This window comes from Convolutriloba macropyga, chromosome 1, assembly GCF_964194025.1.
Source record: "Convolutriloba macropyga chromosome 1, txConMacr16.3, whole genome shotgun sequence".
Taxonomy (NCBI): domain Eukaryota; kingdom Metazoa; phylum Xenacoelomorpha; order Acoela; family Convolutidae; genus Convolutriloba; species Convolutriloba macropyga.
In genome coordinates, this window is record NC_134468.1 from 14,036,930 (window position 1) to 14,060,699 (window position 23,770).

A 23,770-nucleotide genomic window follows, 5' to 3' on the forward strand; every position below is an offset into this window, starting at 1 on the left:
GATCAATCGAATAATATTATTACTATTTACTTAATCAGAGATTATACGCTAAAATCTATTCTAAACTATCAAGGCCTTTAATGCGTTATAGTTTGCAAGTTCTGGAAAAATAGAAGATCGTTTTGTGGTGCTCACCTCTAACTACATAATATTGATATTGCATATAGGAAGGTCAATTTTTTTTATTTTTAACAATGTTGAAGGGCCGTGAAATTAGGTGAAAGAACCCCTTTTTTGGCGAACTCGTTCCTCGTTTTCAGTGCTAGAATGCTCAATTTTTTGTGGCAATGCCTTAGTATTTTAGGCTAATGGATGACATCGGTCAAAGCCTCCCACTCCCCCTAATTTCCCACCTTTTTTGCAATTTCCAATCAAAAACTTTACAGGGAACCCAAACTTTTAAGTTTGGGTTCCCCTAAAAAAATTGTTTTTCCTTGAAAAATCTTTTCACAGCATTTTTTTCAAAAATTATTGAAGAAATTTTTTTTCAATACAGTAAATCATTTCCCCAAAACTAAATTTATAAGAGCAACTGTCTAGCAAATAAAAAATCGTTTTTCTTCAAATAATTAGTTTTGTATTTTAAAAATATATAAAAAGTTTTTGTCTGCTTTCTTATAACATCTGATGTGTTCAACGTTCAGAAATTGGTTTCAACCTCGTCTAAGCTGTAAAAAATTGAAAACAAAATCGATAACTTTCAAAAGTTTTTCAACTAGTTCAGTTTCTCTCATTTTTTTCTACAGCAAATAGGAAGCTAACTGGTTTGACCTCATAATTGGAAAAGTTGTAAAATTTTAATTTCTAATCTCCTATCCTGCAGACAAAGAAAACTTGCAATGCTAGAACTTGCATAAAACGAAAGTTGCAATTAAAGAAGTTTTTAGAAAAACCAAGAACAGAGCTAAAAGAAAGTGCAAAAATTGTGTTTCAAAAACTCAGTAAGAAACAAAATCGGAAAAAATTACTCTCCAGTGATCCAGTATTTATGGAAGAGTTGTGGTCATAGAACTTCACACAAAATTTTTTTGTCAACCGTAAATTTCGAGATGACAGTTGCGAAATATTTTGAAAACAGCGTATTCTACAGTTATCTGAAATCTTAGCCTCATGTGACAATTTTTTTCTCTTTTTAAGGTAAAATTGTTGTAAAAAAACTCACAAAACAAAAATAAGTTTAAGTGTTTGTTAACGGCTAATTTTTACGGAACTTGTAACTTGTTATCTTAAAAATCGCTATAATTGATAATGCAGAAGCGCAGTGACGTTTTTTCTGCTTTTAAACTCCTAGAACGCTGACGAATAAAATTTGTTTTTATTATTGTTCTCTGTTGCGTCATTGGACTGCCATGAAATCGAAAGAAAGATTGTTCTGTGCTAAAATTTTTTGGACCTAGTTTTCTTTTTAATTTCAGCTGTGTGTTAGCCTAAGTAGGAGGGCCGTTTTGTTATAGAATGTATTTTAAAAGGATTTTTGGAAAGCTAACAAAATTAAACATTTATGGTTTTCATCACGAACAATTTAATAATTTGTGATTTTGGGACCTTAATCGATACCTCCATGTGCTCAATGATATTAAGGATAATGAAATTATTTTTCTGAACAGAACGTGCTGAGTTTTAAAATGAGCCATATCTGAGCTCTTTAGGACCAGAACCTGTATACCTAACGTACCTAAAACTGATTTCCAGATTTTTGGTATTTCAATAGATATAGAGAGCTGTAACGGGCTCAACGGATAAAAAATTGCCATTCTTTTTCTTCGCACAATTGTATACACAAGGTGTTTCCAAAAAAAGTATAAACAGATAGATAATGCGCCTTTCAAAAAAGTATTTAGAAACAGTAACCATTCAAAAAATCATCAGTGCCATGTTCACATTCAGTCCAAAAAAAGTTATGTTTTTGCTACTCAAAACGTAAGGTTATAGCTTTTCTGTCTTTTACGTGTTTGGTCTAACTCAATTTGCCATTTAAAAAAGAATTTTTATGGTATTTGAACCGTAATTTCAATCCAAAGTGACTGGAGTGATGAAAAAACTTATCGCAAGGGAGAACAAATGTATGAATCATGTTAAACACCAAGTTAGAGGTCTCTGCAGGCTTAAAATTCGTCCCGATTTTCAAAAATACGATTTGAGCCTCTGGGTCAAAGAGGTGTTGAATATTGCCCATACTGTTTTCGTGATATCTTCTATAATTATAGATTGCAGAACAACAAACGTTTTTCTTTGGGGTCAGTAATTAAAAAAGTGATACATGAGAAAAATGTAACTGCAAAACCCAAAAATTTTGTCCGTTCTTGTGTAAAACTTCTTGTAATTTTGTTTACTCTTGGGTCTAGGTGGGTTCAAGTGAAACCACAAGCGTATGTTAGGCTGATGTTGACTAGCCTATAAAGACAAATAGTTTTAGTGATATATGACGTCAAGTTTTGCCATTGTTTCATTGATTCAAACGATTCTCAAAAAATCAATCGTATTTAAAAAATATAATAGGATTTTCTGGGTCAAAAAGATGCTCAATATTACCCAATCTATTTCGGTGGTTCCTCCTTTTCGTAATAATTGTAAAACACCAAGAATTTTTGTTCGGAACCCTCGGCTAAATTTGGTGGAACCGATTTTTTTTTTCTTAAATGACCATCCCTTTTTTTGCTCTTACAGGGAACTTCTCCAATGTGCTGTATGCTAACTCTGCTTTGTTCCTTTTCTTTTGTGCTTTGATCTAATATTCCTCGCCTATAGGAAACTTTATTTTAGGTTTGGCTGTATCTTAGGTTTTGACAATATCTAAAATAGCCGCCATTTCTGCTGATTCTGCGGGAACAACATTTATACTCTTTTCTCTTGTAGTTTAGGAACCTCATGAGGTCTCACTTAAATACCAAGACTCTTTAAATATCTCCTGTTTGTTTCCATGGAGAAGTAGTAACTGTAGAGCTTGGAAAAGTTGTAGTCTAGAACTTCCTTTTATGAAAAATCTTTAGTCATAGAACTTTCATTTATGACAAAGTTGTAATTCTACCACTCTTTTTTGATTTATGGAAGACAATTTTCCATAATATGAAAGTTCTATGATTAAAACTTTGTTTCCACTCGGGTAAAGTTATTGGTACTTTCCACAGATTCTGCTCAGTGTACACAAATGTTTTGGGACGTTTTTATACAGAGAATATTGTAAAAATTGAAACAAAATCTAAATTTTTAAAAGAAATATCAGCATTCCAACATATCAAAGATAGCTTGGTATTTAGTTTGGTAGGTCATAGGTACTGTTTAAGTACCTATGTTTAAGTACCACTGTTTAAGTACCTAAAACAATTTACTGCATACGCTGCCGAAATGAGAAAGACAAAATCTAAAACTTCATTTATTATTGGTTATCAGCGTTTTCAAAGTTTGTTGAAAACGCTGATTGAAGCTACAGAGAATTTTTGATATCGGTTTTTCCGCTATATTTTCAACCCCTTACTTAGTTAAGTTTTTTTTACTTAACTAAAGATACCTGTGGGTTAATGTTGGTGCTGCTAATGACAAAGCTGTTATGACTCATGGAGTGGGTGGGCGGAAGGGGAGAGAGTGGGGCGGCGGAATTGGCGGATCCTGTGGTGGCAGAAAGTGGAACTGACTTGACCCTGTTGACCAAATTGCACCCATTTGATGGATTGATGTTATTGCTGCTGTTCATGTTGTTTATTCTGGGGGTGGAACAGGTAGGGTCGTTGGGTGCTGGCTGGAAGAACCCTACAGTGTCTGCAGTTGTGGCTGTGAAGGAGCTGTTTGCCTCCTCTGCCGCTTGTCTCTACAAAGATTTTGTTTTAGGAAGCATTCCGTTATTAGTGATTATTTGAAAACTGTCAGCTGAACTGCACCCAGGCTGAGGTCTGAACTATGTTCTCTGGTCACACCTAGCCGTGGGTTGTTGATCTTAACCTGGGTACCTATCCGACAATAGCTTACAAAAACTGTCAAAGATCACAACTTATAGATACACCAAGTGAGGATAGTAAGAACATATTTTTTGCACTAATGGACATTTTAGACCCCTTAAAGAGGTCTCAGAACACGAAACCGACGGACTTCAATGCAGTTCTTAATAGCAGGGGCGTAATGCACGGTGTAACATGTGTGGCTTTGTACTGCATGCTCAAGTTGTCCCCTCTTTCCTCTCACAAGACACCCCCCCCCTAAATGTGTTGTTTGACGCTCGAGTGTTTGAAAACGAAAAAGACTAATTCTCTCAAACCTGCAGTCGCACTTGTTCAGCTTTCGCCTCTGCCTTCTGTTGTCTCTTTAGTTCTTTGTTTCGATTGTGTGTCAGTTTCCAGTAGTTGAAGTTGACAATTGCGTACTCTATGAGAGAGGCGAACACAAACACGAAGCAGGTCAGGAGGTATATGTCGATGGCCTTCACGTATGAGAATCGAGGGAGAGAAGCTCTGGAACTGGTGAAGATTGTAGTCATTGTCAACACGGTTGTGATGCCTGCGAACAAAAAGTACTCCGAGGTAACTTCTGGTTAATGTCATGAAACATGTAAATAACATTTAAAAATTATTCAATAAAGTTCATTGTAAGTTTTAGTGCTGTATGCTGTAGTAGTATTTGTCTCTCCTGAAAATGAATTGTTAGTACGAACTCTTTTTAATTTTTCTGTGAAGTTGTCAAATATTCATTGATAATTTTCATCAATTTTTTTCATTATTCAAATGGCACTAAAAATACTGGATTTGTTTTCTAACTGAAATAGTTTAACATTTTAAAATTGATATTTGTTGCCTATCTCATTCGCGAGCCGTGTTTATCTCACGAGAAAACCCCGGTTGACCTTTCTTCGGAATTATATATCCAAGAACAATATATGGTTCTATACAGACCATACAAAAATTTCTCATATGGTCTTGCTAGTGTTGCCAACATTTCCATTTTTAAATGGTATCTGAGAATCCGGTATGCACATTTGTGCGTTCCTTCAAAATCCATGCATCGTTTACAGTGCAGTCGCCACATTAAGCGGCTTACATGACTTAAGGCAGATTGGTACAATATATGGTTTTTATGTGGTTCTTGCATGTTCCGAACATTGTTCTTATATGGCCCATACATGGCTTTTATATGTTTCTTACATGTTTTTTTTCAAGATTCATAGGGGCTTCTTTTATTGTTCAATCATTGTTCTTGAATTATTCTTACATGGCTTTTTTTCCTGTATGGTACACGGTTTTCGCATGGTTCTGGTATGGTTCTCGCATGGTTCTTCAATGCTTTTTAAATAGTGTCCGAGAATCCAATATCAATTATATGCTTCTTTTAAACGCCCAAGCATGGTTTATGCAGTATTTTCTCGTATATTTGAAAAAACTACGGCAACGTCGCTCCAGTTAGATATTCATTGTTTTGGCTATGGTGGCCAAGAAACAAAAAAATCAACTGACTGATTTTGCTTTTTCCCAAACTTAATGTAGTCACAGGATGTTTGTTCAACAGTTTTCAATTTTTTTATTTTTGAATATCTATGTTGTTTCATGGCACTATAACTACCTGTGGCCTTGAATATGCTGTCCACGATACTGTGAACTTTTTTTTTGTTTCAACTGCCATGATGATATTTCCTTCAATCAGAAAGCAATGCTTGTTTGTTTTAAGAGTTTTTGGAGCTATATTGACTTGTTCTCATGGCGAGCTATATGTTTGCCAAGCTAACATAATTGCCATATATGGCTTTGATTTGGTTGACTAGAAAAGATTGTGGCGGTCGACTGGGTTTCTCAGAGCCTACGCAATTTAACCTCTGCAATTTTGCCACCTTCATTTTTATGTTTTTTTTTCACCACACCATTATGAGAAAGATTTTTTAATACTTTTTTTATATTGGATTGTAGACTCTGCAGAGAAGGACAACAGTCACAATTGGCGTGATCAGAAGTTCCAGCGTTCTCAGTCCTTAGTTCAGTGGTCCTTTAAAGTTACCACCAGTATGACAGTAGGACTTCAGGAGAAACTTTTCTAAAGCCAAAAAACTTCGGCTTATTTTGAAAATTTTGTTTTTTTAGGACAAACAGCTCCCCGGTGGAAAGAAGTTTGGTTTAAACAATGCACTGAATTACATTAACTGTCACGAATAACAATAGAAGAATTGAAAATAAATTACATGAACCACATTAAAAAATACATTACTGATGACGCAGTGCAAGCATAAAATTTAATACAAAATTTATCAGTTTGCAACCTACAAGAACTTGGTCTATGTGTACAAACGATGCAAAAAATGTTGGAAAATTTCTATTAAAAAAGGGTAGTTTTTTCTGTATATTGGAACGTGCGGTGAATTTTTCCACCAGTATCGTCACTTCAGCTGACAAGAAACTAACTACTGCATGCACCGATTTCACCGCTATGAGGCTGAGGATTTTTGCGTGATAATTAATCCCCAGACATCAAACTTATTTTACACCTGCTTTGATTTCTCACTCATGTTTTAGTCTGTTGGCTTAAAATGAAGATATAATAAGAAACAGATCTCAAAAATGGTTACATTGTCCGCGCATGATTCCTTCATGACTCTTATATGGTACATCGTTCTTACAAACTTTGGACATGTTTCATACATTGTTCTTATATGGTTCGTATAGCGCTCCTAGATGGTTTCTTCATGAGTGTTACATGGTTCAGCTCTCTTTCAGGGCTCATACATTGTTCTTTCGTTGTTCTCAAAAGAATACCTAATGGTTCTTTCATGGTTCTCGCACGGTAAATACATCTCAAGTTCTTCTTCCATGGTTTTTTAATGACTTTGTATATGGTCAAATTGCAAGTTTGTGTTTCTAGGATACTTCATGAGTTCATTAACGTTTACAAGATTGCATGCCTCCGCGTCCAATTAGGTCTATTGTTGTTTGCTTTGAAATGAATTATTTCATTGCGAACTGCAAAATTTTCCCTTCCGACGTTTTTTTAGAAAGTGCTTTTGAGTACAATCAATTACATTTACTGTCCTGAATGACGATAAAGTGTTGACCTTAATTTACACGAAATCAACGTAAAATGAAATAACATTCCTGATGACGCTGTGCATGCATAAACTTTATTACAAAATTTATCTGTTTTTAACCCGCAAGGGCTTGCTGTATGAGCATAAACGATGCAGTAAATTGCGGAAATTTTTTATTATAATAAATGGTAAGTTTTTCCTATAAAGTGGACAGCGCGCCGAATCTATGTCACCACTCTCGTCAGTCCAGCTGACAGGAAACTATTGCATCCAACAGTATCACCGAATTGAGACGAAGGATTTTTGCGTTATAATTAAGTTTCCGATATCAAAAATATCTTACACAAAAATATCTTATCTCTTTTAGTTTTTCACGCATGGTTTAGATGTGCCTGCCTAAAAATAAGATATAAAAATAAACAGAGCTCTAATATGGCTATGTCTACGCTTGATTCTTTCATGATTCTTATATGGTACATCGGTCTTACATGGTTAGAACAAGTTCGATACATCGTTCTTACATGGTTCTTATAGCGTTCCTTGATGGTTTGTTCATTGAGTGTTACACGGTTCAGCGCTCTTTCAGGTTTCATAGATTGTTCCTACAATGTTCTCAAACGGTTATCTAATGGTTCTTTCACGGTAAATACTTCTCACGTTCTTCATCCATGTTTTTTTAAAGATTTTGTATATGGTATCAGAGAACCCTGTGTAAGTTATTGACAATTTTTCACCTCCCATGAAAAGTGTATGCAGCCCCCTCTTGCATATTAAGACAAATTAACCCTCTACTCTTACCTCTGTCTGCAATTCATTTGAATTTTTTCAAAATATGTATTTCTGAGATATCTTGTTCCTAGTTTTGTATTGCTGCATTGTTCCATACAAAGGTAGGTGGTTTTCGACTACTTTGCTTTTAGTGTTTCTGTCTGTCAGTAAATTGCCTGTAACTCAATCTTATCGGTGCTTCTTTGTTTTCGAACAATCGCAGACGAATCAAACTATCAAGTTCTCAAATTGCAAATTTTTGTTTCTATAAAAACTTCATGAGTTCATTAACGCTTACAAGATTGAATGCCTCCGCGTCCAATTAGGTCTATTGTTGGATGCTTTGAAATGAACTCTTTCTTTGCGAACTGCAAAATTTTCCCTTCCGACCTTTTATTAGAAAGTGCTTTTGAGGACAGTTAATTACATTTACTGTCATGAATGACAATAAGAGTTCTGAATTTGATTTACACAAAATCAACGTGAATTAAAATAACATTACTGATGACGCTGTGCATGCATAAACTTTAATACAAAACATATCTGTTTTAAACTCGCGAGGGCTTGCTGTATGAGTATAGACGATGCAGTAAATTGTGGAAATTATTTATTATAGTAAATGGTAAGTTTTTCCTATATAGTGGACAGCGCGCCGAATCTATGTCACCATTCTCGTCAGTCCAGCTGACAGGAAACTATTGCATCCAACATTGTCACCGAATTGAGACGCAGGATTTTTGCGATACAATCAAATTTCAGATATCAAAAATATCTTACGCCCCTTTTTTTTCACGCATGGTTTAGGCGTGTCTGCCTAAAAATAAATAAACAGATCTCTAATATGGTTACGTCTACGCATGATTCCTGCAAGATTCTTAAATGGTACATCGGTCTAACATGGTTTGTACATGTTCCATACATCGTTCTTTCATGGTTCTTATAGCGTTCCTAGATGGCTTGTTCATGCGTGTTGCATGGTTCAGCGTTCCTTCAGGTTTCATACATTGCACCTACAATGTTCTCAAATGGTAACCTAATGGATTTTCATGGTTCTTGTACGGTAAATACTTCTCACATTCTTCTTTCATGGTTTTTTAATAATTTTGTATATGGTATCGGAGAATCCTACGTAAATTATTTACTTCTTTTCACCGCCCTTGAATTGTTTATGCAGCACTTTCTCGCTTATTAAGACGAATTAACCCTCAACTCTTACCTCTGTCTGCAGTTTATTTGAATTTGTTCTTAATATGTACTTCTGAGATATCTTTTTCCTAGTTTTTCATTGCTGCACTGTTCCACACAGAGTTGTGTGATATTCGACTAATTTGCTTTTAGTGTTTCTGTCTGTCAGTAAACCGGAACTCAATCTGATCGTCGCTTCTTTGTTTCCTAACAATCGCGGAATCAAACTATCAAATTTTCAAACCGCAAGTGTGTGTTTCTAGCAAAGTTCATCAGACTCCATTAATGTTTACATGATTGAATGCCTCCGCGTTCAATTAGAGCTCTTGCTGATTGCTTCGAAATGAACAAGTTTTTGCGAACCGCAAAAATTTTGCTTCCGACGTTTTATTAAAAGATGCATTTGAGGAAACTTCATTTTTCTAAATTCTCTGAACTTCAGTGTAAATTCTCTGGTAGTCTTAACAACTTCCAACTGTTTTGAAATGTTTTTCATGTACTTTAAGTCAGTGCTGTTTTCTTTTACCCTTGAATTTTGAAGCTTCTGTTGGTATACAAACATTTCTCCATTTTCAGAAGTTTTCAAAAATTCCTTGGAATAGTATTAAAAAAAATTGAAAAAAAAATGTTTTTTTTTTCAGCAAAATTGACAAATTATCGAGTCTTCATAAGGTGTTGAAAAATTGTTTTTGGAGATTGAGAGAGGAGAAACTAAGTTAAATTGTGAAAAAGAAAGCCTCAGAGAACATGGCAAGAAATTTGAATTGTTTGACTTATACTTAGTTAGAAACAAGAGGCCTCGAAGAACGAGAAAGAACCAAAAAATGTGTTTTCTAAGGTGCGCACTCTTTTCAAGATTAAATAGTTATGTTACCCGGAAACTGGTATAATAGGCAAGTTCCTACCAAGTTAATTAATCTGGTCGCCGAAATTTTTGGCACATTCTTACAAGGTTACCAATTGTCAAACAGCTCAATAGATGAGACCCGCGTTTGATTCTACTCGCTCCTGCAAATTAAATATTTTTGCTAGATTCCTGTAAAATATTTTAATCTGTCACGACCATAAAGTATCATAATCTTCTTCACTCATCTGCTGATTTCTTGCAACATAAACTTTTTTCTCCCTGTTTGCTGCATAATCATTGAGTTCAGTCAGATAACTTTTTGTCTTTCAGAAACCTTTAAGCTAATAATTCTTATGCCGCACTTCAGCAGGCTGAAAATTTTTGGGCAAAAATCTGTCTTTGTGGGTCTTTTACCGTTAAATCTCTTGTTTGAATTTTTTGTCGCAGTAAACCAAAACATTAGGTTGCAAAAAACAAGTTATCTAATTTAACGTAGAATGAATGCTTGAATGCTGAATGAGCCCTCGGCCGGCTTCCAAAAACAGTCATGCAATTTGAAGAGTAAAAAAGGGAAACAATCAAAATAATGACAATTTAAAAAATTTAACAACTATCATCATATCTGAACTTCATTAATCAAATTGTTTTGGTTAAACTTAAAGTGTTTTTCGTTTTCTGTTATAAAAGGTTTTAGAAAACTGTATTTATAACAATTATTGTTAAAAATTAAAAACATAAACAAATAATCTTTGACAAATTGCCTTCAAAAGAGTGATCGACACTCAAGTTTATTGTACTTGGCTCCCGTTGGGATAGCATTGCTTTCACTAAGCGGGTCTAAACGTTTTCGTTGTTACCAGTGCGTTCTATAGGCCAAATGTAAGATCTAAAGTGAAAAAGGGACAAATTTCGGTGCTAATTTCTATTTTTTCCAAATAAGTTTAGTGGGGTAGGAACCTATACTCCAGTGGGTTTTTTGTTCAGTCAATTTATGTTCATCGATATATTCATTGTACAAGATTGTGAATGGTATCATTAGAAATATTTTCTAGCGTAGATTTTGAAATCAAAAGAATTCTTTTTTTGAATTTTTCTTTTTCCGAGAAGATACGGAGGTAGAAATGTGAACGTGAGCCTAACTTTCATTGTTCTAAATAAATTTATCGTAATTTTTGCGTATATTTTGAGAAATTTTGCTAAAATATGATAAAATTGTTAGCGATAACGATTTTACTCTTAAAAATAGAAGAGAGTTGTTAAATTGATCCAACCGTTTTGTCCAAATTTTCAGCTAAATTATTGAAAATTCAGCTTCTTTTCCTTTTCTCATAAACAAAAGCATCAAATATGCCTATTTGTTCCACTTTGTCCAATTTGACTGGCGGTGTGGACATCAAGACTGCTCACACAACCTCCCTTTATTCAGAAAAGAGCTAATTGTACCTCCAGATTCTCAAAAAGTTATCTGGATTTAAGCTTTTTAGCGGTTTTTCGCTAATTTAGTCCGATACTTATAACAAATGTACAGTTTATTTTTGATATACTAAGATGTTCGTTTGCCAACTGCCGTCGTTTTATGCAATTTTTTAAAACAAAATTTTTTTACAGCCGAGCAGCGATAGCAGTGCTGTTTTGGTCTCATCGTCGATTTATGCAATGAAAAAGGATTGTGATTGTAATTTGGTTCTGTGATTTGCATTCCAATTAAAACAGTCTTTTTTCATTTAAAGATTCAATTAAGAAGAGGTTCCTTTATGTTCAATAAGGTCCAATAAAATAATATTGTTTTTGAGTAAAGCTCATGGCTTTTACGGCTCCGACAAATTGGTTTAATAAATTTTTCATCAAACTATTAACTTGCCAGCATTTGATGTTTTTCGAAGTCTAAGGAGTCGAATATCTAATCAAGAATTGAGGAAGTTATTTAAAAGACTGTCTAATGCTTTCAGATGACAAATAATGGTTTTTTTGTAATATAACTCAATAAGTTTTCAAAATTCATCATTTAATTGTGATATAATAAATTTCTTTCAAATGATATTTGGTAACATTTGGAACATTTTTTGTTGAAATGGGGAAGCAACCAAAGCAGAACCAATTTTGGTCTAGATGTTAATGTGTTTAGTTCAAAAATTTTTCAGATTGTAATGGGGCTGGCTCTGTATATATATTCGGATCAATTTAGCTTTCTTTTTTTATATTAGTTACTGACCAGAAAGATTTCAAATCAAACCGCAATTTTTGACAGGTCAAATTTACGTCCGAACAGAGACTAAAAAATAAACATAATAATTTTGCCGCAAAACATATGTTTCAACACGATTTGCAAAAAAAATGTATGTGAAATTTTCAGTTCAGCCTTATTTCAGTGTTAATGTGTAGTCTGTTAACTTTGCCTATCTAATGACATGTACAATTGGCTTCCTAAGCAATAAAATTTTAAACTATTTAGAAGTTGAAAGCTTACAATTTTCATGACTTACGCTTTTAAAAATTTGTTTTCAAAAAAATGAACAGCATTTTAAGATTTACCAATTTCCATCATTTTTCAGCGTATTCTCCGCTGAGAAAGAAGTCGCAGTTTCGTTTCTATAGGGGTTAGAGCCTAAATCAATTTTTAATGGATACATCAATTATTCTTGAAAGATGAATGACTTACTGAATGCTTTCTATCTTTTCCTTATTTGGTGGACAATTAAGTCAAAAACTTGGTTGAGCAGGGTCGGAACATTGTTCGCTAACGCACATTAGCGAGCCTATTTGTTATTTTTTGTTGTATTTTGTTGCAAATTGAGTTAAGCTGGCTAAATTTGAGAATGAGAGTGTAATTTAGATCAAAGAGAAATCACAACGGCCAAGCGAAAGCTTTGCATAAAAACACATAATTGCAATACAATAATTGCTTCAAACTTGAATCCAGAGGGATTAGTAAGCAAATTGCATTAACCAATTGAAACACTGCACAATTGAAGAAACTCCTGTACTGCTCTCTAAAACTCTCTCGTGTGAAATCACATGATTTTTTTTCTCGTGTGATGAAAAATCACGCAATTTTTCGTGCGAAAAAAGAGTCTCTTCGGATTTTACCTGAAAAAAATTTCCTCGTGTGATGAAAAATTACGTTTTTGTTTGAATGAACGAGCGTATAAGAGACATTAGCACTTTTTAAAAGAAAATGTCTCAAGCTGTTTTTGTAGTTGTTGTACTGAAAAATCATGAAATGAACTCGAAAGTGATAATTTTCATGAACACTTTGTCGGGTTTAAATGTTGCAACCCAGACAAAATATGCCTCGATTAGACTTGACCGGTTTTCTGACCTTTGTCCACTGTGTTTAAGGCATTGAAGATTTCCCTGTGAAACCTAATTACGTTGAATCAGAATCAAAAGCAGTTGAATAGGAACACCAAAGAGAGATGAGCAAAAAAACCAGCCAAAACTTTTGTTTTTTTGTCACATATGTGTGTTATTCTTTATAAGGTGTAAATTTCTTCTAAAGTTGTGACCTTTTTCGGGCTGTAGCCAATATAAAATATAATGAAAAATGTGTGCCTGACGTTGAGTCAGTTGATTCGGTTGACTTTTTCGTGTGTTTGCACATAAGTTTTGTTCAGCTGTCATATTATATTTCATGTGACGAACAAGTGAGATATCGTGTGATTTTGCGTGAAAGATTACATGAAATGTCATGTAAATCCCACGAAAAATTGTTGTGCACAACCCAAGATTTCATGTAGAATTACATGAAAAATCATACAACAGCCAGATTTATCGTGTGTCACTTTTTTCCCGATGTGTGAACACACGATTTTTCATGTGATCTCACAAGAGTGAGTTTAAGATTGCGTTGTTGCAAGCATGCAAGATAGCTCTTTTTCAAATTATGAAAAATAAATCGCTTTCTGGCAAAACATTCCTTGATGATCAATAATTTTCTGTTTCAAATTGAAGGTTAATCATTTTTTCAGATACTGACACTTTCCTTCCATATTACTGTTCGATCTCGACTATGACAAAATCAAGAGCTTAAGAACTGTTGGTATGATGGTCAGCTTACAAGGCTTGCATGTAATGGATACTGGTTCGAGTCCAGTACTGGTCCATTTTCACAGCAGTTGCGCCTGCTTAGACCCCCAAACACATTAAAAACTGAGCATTATGTGAAGCACTGGTTGTTTGAAGTTTTTCAAAGCTGCAATTCGAATTTGGTCATCTCTAGGCTGGGAGGTTGAATATGGTAACATGGTTAAGGAGTGGGCTGCCTCCGTATGGCCATTGACAATTAATGGCTAGGAGAGGCCATAGTTACTTCTAATTCAATCAGCCAACGGCTCAGTTCCCCATTCGTCTCTAATTTGGGCTAATTTCATTTCACGATCGCACGGGCAGTTCGGGGGTGGGGGTGGCTTAATAGAGGAATGGGGTGGGGGTATAATAAGGTCGGGTGGTTTGTGTGTGTGTGTGGATTTTTTCCAGTTGCCAGTTATGTTGCAATAGAAAAAGTATTGAAAATGTGGTTGTCAAGTAAAATTGGGAAAGGTTGTCCCTGAGGAACTGAAAGGAAAAGGAAGTTAAGTAGAAGTGATTGGAAATCGTTTTGCTCATTAGACTGTTAGGTCTGTTCTTACTTCATTCTAATTACGTCTTTCGCCTTGTATTTCACCGCCCGCGTACAAACTCTCAATTTTCCCCCTTTCAGGTTTTTTTCACGTGATTTGGTCACGTGTGGGGTTAATTTGGTCTCTTGGGCTCAGTTTGCCCTGGTGCAGAAAATTCAAAATTGTCTCAGACAAAACCCACGAGGTTTTCACGTGGTCGGATTCCTTAATGACAAGTTGTAACTGATTGTAGTATAGCTTATTTTGACAGTTATGAATGAATAGTTTGTCTAAATTTAGTTACTAAATTTGCATTTTGAATTGTACTCTTAAGAGGAAGTTTACATCTCAAGTGATTTCGCTGTTTTGTTTTAAACAGATTGATCGAACAGATTGTAATCGGAACAATTTATGGAAAACTTCTTGTAAGTCTATCTGTTTATGATTTAATCTCTAAAGTCTTTAGCTTTCCTCTTCTTCAACCCTAGATAGTTTCATCCATCTATCCATTCCCATCAATTATAATTACTTATAAACCTCTTAAAGTTGACAAGGGATACGTGTGGCTTGGGTAGAGAATTTAGCAAATAAAGCCGAAAACTAGAGAAAATTAGGATATGAAGGTGATAAATTTGCGGGTTTAATCATGTTAAATCACGCGGGTTTCAGGGGTGAAAAGACGCTATGCTAAAATATAAGGGATTAACTGAATCGGGATGAGAAAAGAAGTTCAACAAGATTGAAGGTAAGATTTTGGTATGCAGTCACCTCACAACCTATTTTCAAATTTTCGAAAAAAAACAACTTTTCATTGCCTTGCAAAACGTACATCTTACTCAAGTAAAATTACTACAATCAAATTTGTTTTCCGTGATAGCAGTTAACCATGTGTCAATTAAACGGAAACGAAATAAAGTCTAAATTAGTTTAATGGTTTCTGTTTTTTTTGTCTCTGAAATGTGGAATGCCGAGCTCGTCTCATGTATCACCAGTCAGAGTCCAAAAGATGACATTTGCAAATTATAAAACCTTTACCCGTTAAAATTGCCTGCCTCCTCCACGCAAAAAACTAAAGAAGTTCTTGACAAAAACGTTTCAAACACTAATTGTCATGTCACTCTATGTCATTTGTGAGCTCGATTATCAACATCAAATATGCCACTCTCGGTCTTCATTCGAAAGCGAAAGAATACGGAATAAGTGAAAAAAGAGAGTTGACTTGTACCTGTCTGTCATTTTGAGAAGAAATGCCCATATTTTAAATCAGAGATACTGGATATTGACGGTGTCGATGCTGTTTCACGGTGTGGCTATGCAACATCCAGACGTAATACAATTCGTTATAAACTTATTCAGCTTGCTCTGCAACAAATTTAGTGGCCACTGCAGTACAGAAGAAGAACCCTACACCCGACAGCAACCAATGGTTGACAGAAGTTTATTCACAATCTTGGAAAACTGGTAGGCTGGTTGCCTTTGATGTGATAAATGCTGCATTGTAGCTACCCAAAAAACTGCGAAATGTGATTTTCAAAGCTAGACATGCTCTAGGAGCAGCTGTATAATGGGAGCATTCTTTTTGTGCCACTTTCTTTTCAAAAACTCAGACGTTGAAGAGAATGGATGCTATTGCTGGCAACTGAAGTTTTATTTAAGGAGGTCTTCTTTTAGTTGCACTTAGGAAATCGTCCGAGTCCTTTTCCTTAATCACCAGAAACTGCAATCATAATATTTTGTGCAGTCTGCTGAGGTCCGTTGATGCATTTGACCAATGAGAGGGGTTTTGAGAACGATTCCATTTAATATTGGAAAGAAAAGGCCATTAGTATTTTCAATACGTCCTCATCTCCCCTCATTTGAAGGGAGACCGAAAACCAATGTCAATTGATAATACTGAGGACCAAACTGCAACATGGAAGACCTGTTGCGCTGGTTGCATTTTTGGAATGTGCCTCAAATGACACTTTGATTGTAAATGATTTGAACTGACCAGACTTTTGCTATCAACAGAATGTATAAAGAGATGTCTAACTAAAGAATTCAAAACTTGAGTTAAATGATGATCAAAACGCTATTAATGTCACTTTCGGATCAGTACCTCAAAGTGTGATAGGAAAGCCACAAGCAAGTACTCAACTTTGTGCAGGAAAGTCCTTTGGGAGTGAGTCTTTTATAAAAAGAGATTTTTCACTAAAAACTGCTTTTTCCCTAAGATTTAAAATCCTGGCTTTTTCTTTTACCTTTTTCTCCTAATTTTAATTTTCAAAATTTCCTTTAAATCCCTTTCCTCCTTAGCTTTAGCTTTGTAACTTGCTTAAGATTTAAAATCCTGACTTTTCTTCTTAATCCCGACTTTTCTTTTACTTTTCTTCCAGTTTTATTCTCACCTTCAAAAGTCTTAAGCTCAAAAGTCTTTACTTTTTGCTCAGTTTTATCCCTCATCTTCAAAGTCTTATTAGAAAATTTTTCGAGAAGTCAGAGCCTCTTTGAGGCTGAGTTTTAAAATGAGCCAAATTGAAAGGCTTTTATCTGAAGCCAGAATGACGGCAGAAGAATCAACGCAAGACGAAAGCGATTTTACTGAAGTAAGGAATAAAAGAAAACGCTTCAGAAAAGTGCCAACTCCCATCAACAACGTAAGACCAATGATTGTTTCAATTGACCCAAGACCATCACAAATTCAGTTTGCAAAAGCAATCAGGTCGAAGTTTCCAGCCGTCAAGATCAAGCAAATAAGAGAACTGAGGAACAATACCGACCTCTTTATTCAGCCAGAGGACCTCACTTCAAGAGAATGCTTGATGCTGTCACTAAACCTAAATCAGGCCTTTCCAAATGCCAAAGTGAACGCCAGGAATACACTTCCCAAGCCTAAAACTAAACCAAGTTTCGTCATTGTAAATGTTCACCACAGCATTACTGAAGATGAGATAAAGGAAGAACTTTTAAATAACAAAGCAATGAACGTCACCAAAGTTTCACGAATAACAGGTCGAGCAACGGGCCAGCCAACAAAATTAATACGCGTGATCACTGAATCCAACAATCAAGTCAACGCAGCTCAAAAACATGGCGTCAAAATAGGCTGGCAGCTATACCGATGTGAAGCAAGCCGCGAACCACCACATGTTATGCAATGTTTCAAATGCCAGAAATTTGGCCACTCAGCAAGGGATCGCACTAATGCAACTCGATGTCTTCGCTGCTCGCAAGATCATAGTGTAAAAGAATGCAATGCTGCAAAAGAAAATGCCAAATGCTCAAACTGTGGTGGTGCTCATGCTACAGTTTATCGAGGCTGTCCAGCATATCAGCATAAGTTAGCAGAGGCCTCAAAAAAATAAATGAGAACAAATTCTCAGCCGTAACTAATAAACAGAGCTCTCAAGCAAAGACCGACCTAACGCCATCAACTGAAAAAATTGCTGTTCTAGTAGCTGAAGTCCTGAGCAAGATACGAACAGTTCTTAACACTATGTCCTACAGTGGCATAATAAATATTGTCTCTAACAGCGCCTCACGTATCTTCAATGAAAAAATTGATGGCCAGAGAATACATGACAGCATAAAAAGCGCAAGTACAACTTCTGTTATTTCAATTCAAACAAACAATTTACCAAACAGCCAAAACTTTTCGCAAAATGGATAAGCTCAAGATTTTGCAATGGAACTGTCGCGGACTAAACAACAAAATAAGTGATCTGATTTTGTTTTCAACAGAAGAAGAAATAGATGTAATTTGTGTAAATGAAGTTAAGAACTGGAAAAAAACAACCTCCCTCAACAACTACATTGTTGCATCGGAAACCTTCAACAACGGTCATCATGGCTCTGCTATCATAGTGAAGAACAGCATTGTTATCAAAAGAATAGAACCAGTAGAAAAAGAAACTGATAGCAATGGAAGAACACTAGAAATACTTAAAATTTGCCTTAAGTTGCCCTCTTTCGATAATTTTTGGATAATAACTGCTTACAATTCCCCTGGAAAGCTACTCCCGACCGAAAAAATATTTTCAGGAAAGTTGAAAAATGTCTTCATATGTGGCGACTTCAATGCTCGCCACCATGAACTAAACTGCTCCTACGATTCTGAAAATGGGGAAAAACTCCTATATATTATTGACGAGGGCACTTTTAAACTGCTGAACAACGGTTATCACACCTATCAGTCGTTTGATGGAAAATGCAAAAATTTGTTAGATCTGCACTTTTGCGATAATTCACTTTTTGCTCATTTTAACACCTTTCAAGTATCAGAAGATTTAGGCAGCGATCACAAAGTTACAATTACGACCCTGAACCTGAGAAAAGGTTAAGTTTTTCAACTAAAATCAAAAATCAACTACAGAAAGTTTAGAGAACATGCAAGAAAATTACACTGATCATCAAATCTCTGGCCTGTGAAGTATCCAAAAAAGAATGAATTAAATAAAATTAGCACCAGTTTAATTGAGTTAATACACAAATCTCTGGAAGACTCCTGCATTAAAACAAAAAGAGCTCCCCTACAGTGTTGAGACGCAAAAACTGATTAAAATGAGGAGAAAAAGGCGAAGAGAGCTCAAAATAGCAGTTGGCGATCACTATACCTCTTTAAGAACGGAGATAAATTACCTACAGAAAGAAATTAAACGATCAATGATGCGATCAGAAGACAGAAAAAGAGCAAAGGTCTTGGAAAGTGCATGTGATAAGGGTAGCAAAGGCTTCTGGAGAGCAATAAAAGAACTAACTAAAAAAAACGAGCCCAAACAAAAAACAGCAGAATACCCAAAATTATTCTATAAAGATTGTGTGGCGGTCACCGACAAGGAGAAAAGTGAAATGTTTAAACAGCTGCTAAAGGACACAATGAAAAATCACGAAACGGACTCATCAATAATTTCTGAACTCTGCGACAATATTGAAAATGATACAGAAGCAATAATAAATAAAAATGAACATACTGAACAACTGGGCATTGTTTTTACCACAAAAGAATTTGATGAAGTCTTGAAAGAGACGAGAAAAACATGCCCTGGGCCGGACAAAATCTGCTACAAAATCCTTGAAGAATTACCCAAGAATGTTAAAGCCCTTGCCTGTCTCCTCATATCTAGCTCCATAAACAACTCCTTTGTTCCATTTAACTGGAAAGAATCCCAGATAAAAATGATACCAAAACAAGACAAAGACCGATCGAAGGCTGAAAACTACCGACCCATTAGTCTTACAAACTGCATAGCCAAAATATGTGAAACTGTTGTAAAAAAAATTGTTATGGAATATTGTGAAAGCCAAAATATATTCGGTGAGACTCAGAGTGCTTACAGGAAACACCGCTGCACAACAGACAACCTCATTTAACTCACTCAGCACGTCAGTGAAGCCTTTCAGTGGTCCGAAATGGTTGGTTTCGTTTGCTTGGATGTCGAAAAAGCGTTCGATGCTGTATGGCGCCTAGGATTCGAGCACAAATTAAACTCGATAGGGCTAAAGAATTCGGTCATAAGATGGATAAATTCATTCTTGTCGCAAAGGAATGTCTTTGTGAAGATAAAATCCACTGTCAGTGATAGTTTCAGCCCGACAGCTGGAGTACCTCAAGGGAGCGTAATTGCTCCCATTCTCTTTCTCATTTACGTCAGTGGTTTGCCGCAAATAAAAGCCCAGATCTCACAGTTCGCTGACAACTTTGCCCTCTACTATAGGTCACGATCCCCGAAATTAATCGAAAAACATCTCCAATCATCACTGAATAGTCTAATTAATTGGTGCGACTCATTGAAAATCAAAATTAACCCAAATAAAACTCATTACCTGATCTTTAAAAACCCCTCAAAGAAAGAATCTTCTCTAGAGCTCAACATTAAAGGAATTACCATTCAGAAGACACAATCGATAAAATTCTTGGGTATCATTCTTACTCCAAACCTCAAATGGAATGAACATTGCAAAGATTTAATACGAAGAGCGAACAGCAGGCTATTTCAACTCTGGAAGCTTAGTAACCTAAATGTTAACGAAGAAAGCCTAATTTTGGTTTACAAATCTTGGATCAGACCACTTTTTCTGTACTCAAATGCTTGCTGGCTGGATCAATCGCATGCCCTTATCAATAAAATACAAAACGTTCAAAACCGAGCCCTACGAATTTGCCTTCGAAAACCAAGATGGTATCAGACTCAAAACCTCCACGAAGAGGCAAACATGAAGCCAGTCAGAGAAATGCAGATTGAACTGGCCAACAGGTATATTCAAAGGGCAATCAAAAACAACATACTGTCTGTATCAGAGCTGACATATAAGAAACGACAGTGCCCGCTCAACTCTTGCAAAAGCACTCTTGATCATCTAAATTACTAAATTTCACGGCCGCATACGCAATAGACTAGTGGCTAAGATGACTGCTCAGAATAGTAACCGACTAAACAAAAGGAGGATCAATCCCAGTTTAATCTGGGAAATTCAATATAAAAGATCTTCATCTTTCAAACAACAGAAATGGGATCAATGACTAAAGAAAAACAAAAACTAAGAGAGGAAAACTAAGGAAACAGGGGAAAAATACAACAATAAAGAGGAAAACAAATCTACAGATAGTGCAAATGAAAAACTGGCAGTCGGATAAGCAAAACTAGCTGTCGAGTGGCACAGTTGCGAAGAGCACAAAAAAAGGATTAATGATGTAAACACTACTACGGTTCGAGTCCAACTCCACCAACTTTACATTTATTTTATTGAGGCGTTTCCTCCATCCAATAAACTGCATCAAAATTTTAACGTCTTGAAAAAGAGGAAAGTGGCGCAGTTACCAACAGCGCGTGGATTATCAATGAAAGAATGAACATTTCTTTTCTCCGACCCGGGTTCGAATCCAGCTCAGTTGCCTCCAACTTTCCTTATTATAATTAATTTTTTCCCGCTATATTAACAATATGAAAAACAACAGAACCATCAGACGTGTTAAATGTATTCGGCCAGCCGCTCGCTTAGTCAATTCGGGGCCAAATACAACTCAGTCTTTGCCATTCTCTGACCATCTCATTCAATTGTCTTCATCTGTTTGGCTAGCCGCTCGCCTAGTCAATTCGGGGCTGAACAGATCACAGCTGTCATCAATATCTCTATGCTTAGTTACTGACCAACACTTACGCCTTCTTTCGAAGCCTCTCATTTCTACTTTATTGAAAACTATTTTACTTTTTCACTCAACACTCCACTGATTTAAAAGGAAAACGTCTTTGAGATTAAACAAAAACATTAACTCTTGTGCTGCGCGTGGTTTGGTTTCAGTGGTTTTATGGTTTAGGTTAGCGTAGCACTTTTATTGATCAATTTCCTAATTCTGTCACTTTTATGTTAATGCGTTTTTCCAGTCAGAAACAACGCTTTTGTTTATTCTGTTTCTCCCTCTCTTCATTAATCATAATCGTTCTTTTTTTCCTCAATCTTTTCTTTCTCGACAACGAAGCAGGACTATTTGAAATCAGGGACACCAATCTAAGCCCTATCTATAATTGAATCGAGCAGACAGCAACATATTTGAATGAAAGCTGATTTTTTTTTAACATCATACATGACACTTAGCGCGGACCGCTAAAAAACAGCACAACTGGGAGCTTCGGTTCGAAACCGTTCAAGTCAGTTTGTCGATCTCCGTTTTAAACTTGCAACGACTTAAACATTGAAAGAACAAGCTTTGAAACGAAAATCTTGCAGAAAAATAAGTCAACTTAGTGCAGTGAACTATCACCTCGAAGAAACAGAACATCAAGACGCATGGGTTCGAATCCCACCCACGCCCATCGAGCATTTAAAGCTTTCCCATTCAATTTTAATTTATTTTTTTTTGTTGTAATTTATCATACTTACCTGAAGAAACTATCACACTCATTTTAAACAATTTCCACGAGGCTAGCCAAGAAAACGATCCAATAGCGTTTGTATACGTCAAGTTCAGCCAGCAGAAGTCCTCCATGGTGCTTGAAATGACTGAGTGCATCCGAGGCAGAGGAAGTCTTCTACTACAGTTATATAGAACTTTAAATCTTAATCGGAACTTCTCAAACTCAATTTTTTTTAAAACTAAAACTTCTCTTACTGTGTATATAACTGTGTATATAGCTTCTTTCACCTCTGGTTGTACATAAATTGTATTATATAGCTCAATTCAAAACTTGAGTTAAATAAAAAACCAAATTTACAATTTGCATTATTGTTGCCGAAACTCAAGTACTTTTATCCCTAAACTAGGTATCGAATTTTAAACCTATGATTTTACTTTTTCTTGTTATATCTGTTCATCTCGTGGAAAAAGACAAAACCCAAAGAAATTGAGTACTCCCGTAACCTTACCTGGTCACCCATCCCTCATAATACTTTTCTTGATTCCATGCAAGATCATATTTGATTTGGATGATTCCCGGGATGTCATAAGGGGATCATAAATGACAACAATGGATCCTGGCTTAATGTGTGAGCGGTCGCAAGCGGAAAATGCTGTAAAAATTGCACCAAAAGTTTGAATGTTGAGTTCTATCTATTGGACGTAATTGACAAAAGTTCTGCTCTTGTCTACTCATCGTTTATGCAAAATCAGCAAATATGCTATTACACCTCTTACATAAATTAAACTCTTAAAAAATTTTGAAAATCAATTCGTACAGCGCATTTCCTACAAAATTCAATTCTGCAAGCTAGGGGCTGAACGAGTAGAGTAGAGAAATGTGAGAAAAATGCCGATTTTTTTAGTTTGTTATCTTTTGTGATTGCAGTGCTTAAAAAAGGCTATTAATTTTCATACATTGTCATACATTCCTTAAGAAAGCTCCAAAACTGTGTTTTGTTTGTTGACATGTGGAGGCTATTCTTCTAGAGACAGGAATGCCTCTCGAGGTGCAATATAAGTATTCTTATTTTCCACTGCAGATGGAAAAATATTACAGTTATCCGCTTAATATGTTGACACGTGCTGAAACTATTCAAGGAATTCTTTGAATACTTTTTTCATTAAGCGGATAAATATTTATCATTTTCCAGATAATAATTGCTTGATTAGAAAAATATTCACTTGATTTAATATTTGCAGCAATTAATATTTCTTAAATAGTTTGCCCAAAATTCTTCGGGTCTTTCCAATTATAGCCCCCATCCCCCCACGAAATTATAGCCCCCCCATTATGGTATGTTTACCATGATTGGGGGGGGGGGGGCTATAGGTTATCTGACCACTAAGCTGGGGGGGGGGGGCTATAATGGGTATAATGGGAAAGACCCAATTCTTCGACCCGTGATGTCTTGCATAGCTAGTTTAACGACTTGTCTTTTGTTCTGGTTGTTGTTGAAAATTTGTACCAAGAATTTTACCGGGTTTTATGACGTCATTAAAGGCGT

General features: G+C 35.7%; 1 protein-coding gene across 1 annotated transcript in view; it reads right to left on the bottom strand.

The window, feature by feature from the left end:
- Positions 1-23,770, bottom strand: part of LOC142335286 (uncharacterized) — a 42,830-nt gene that overhangs the window by 10,035 nt on the left and 9,025 nt on the right. The window contains exons 7-8 of the mRNA XM_075383727.1: positions 4,250-4,488; positions 3,509-3,805 (exon numbers count right to left, since the gene is read on the bottom strand). Coding sequence (XP_075239842.1) covers positions 3,509-3,805; positions 4,250-4,488 — 536 coding nt within the window. The remainder of the gene's footprint in view (positions 1-3,508; positions 3,806-4,249; positions 4,489-23,770) is intronic.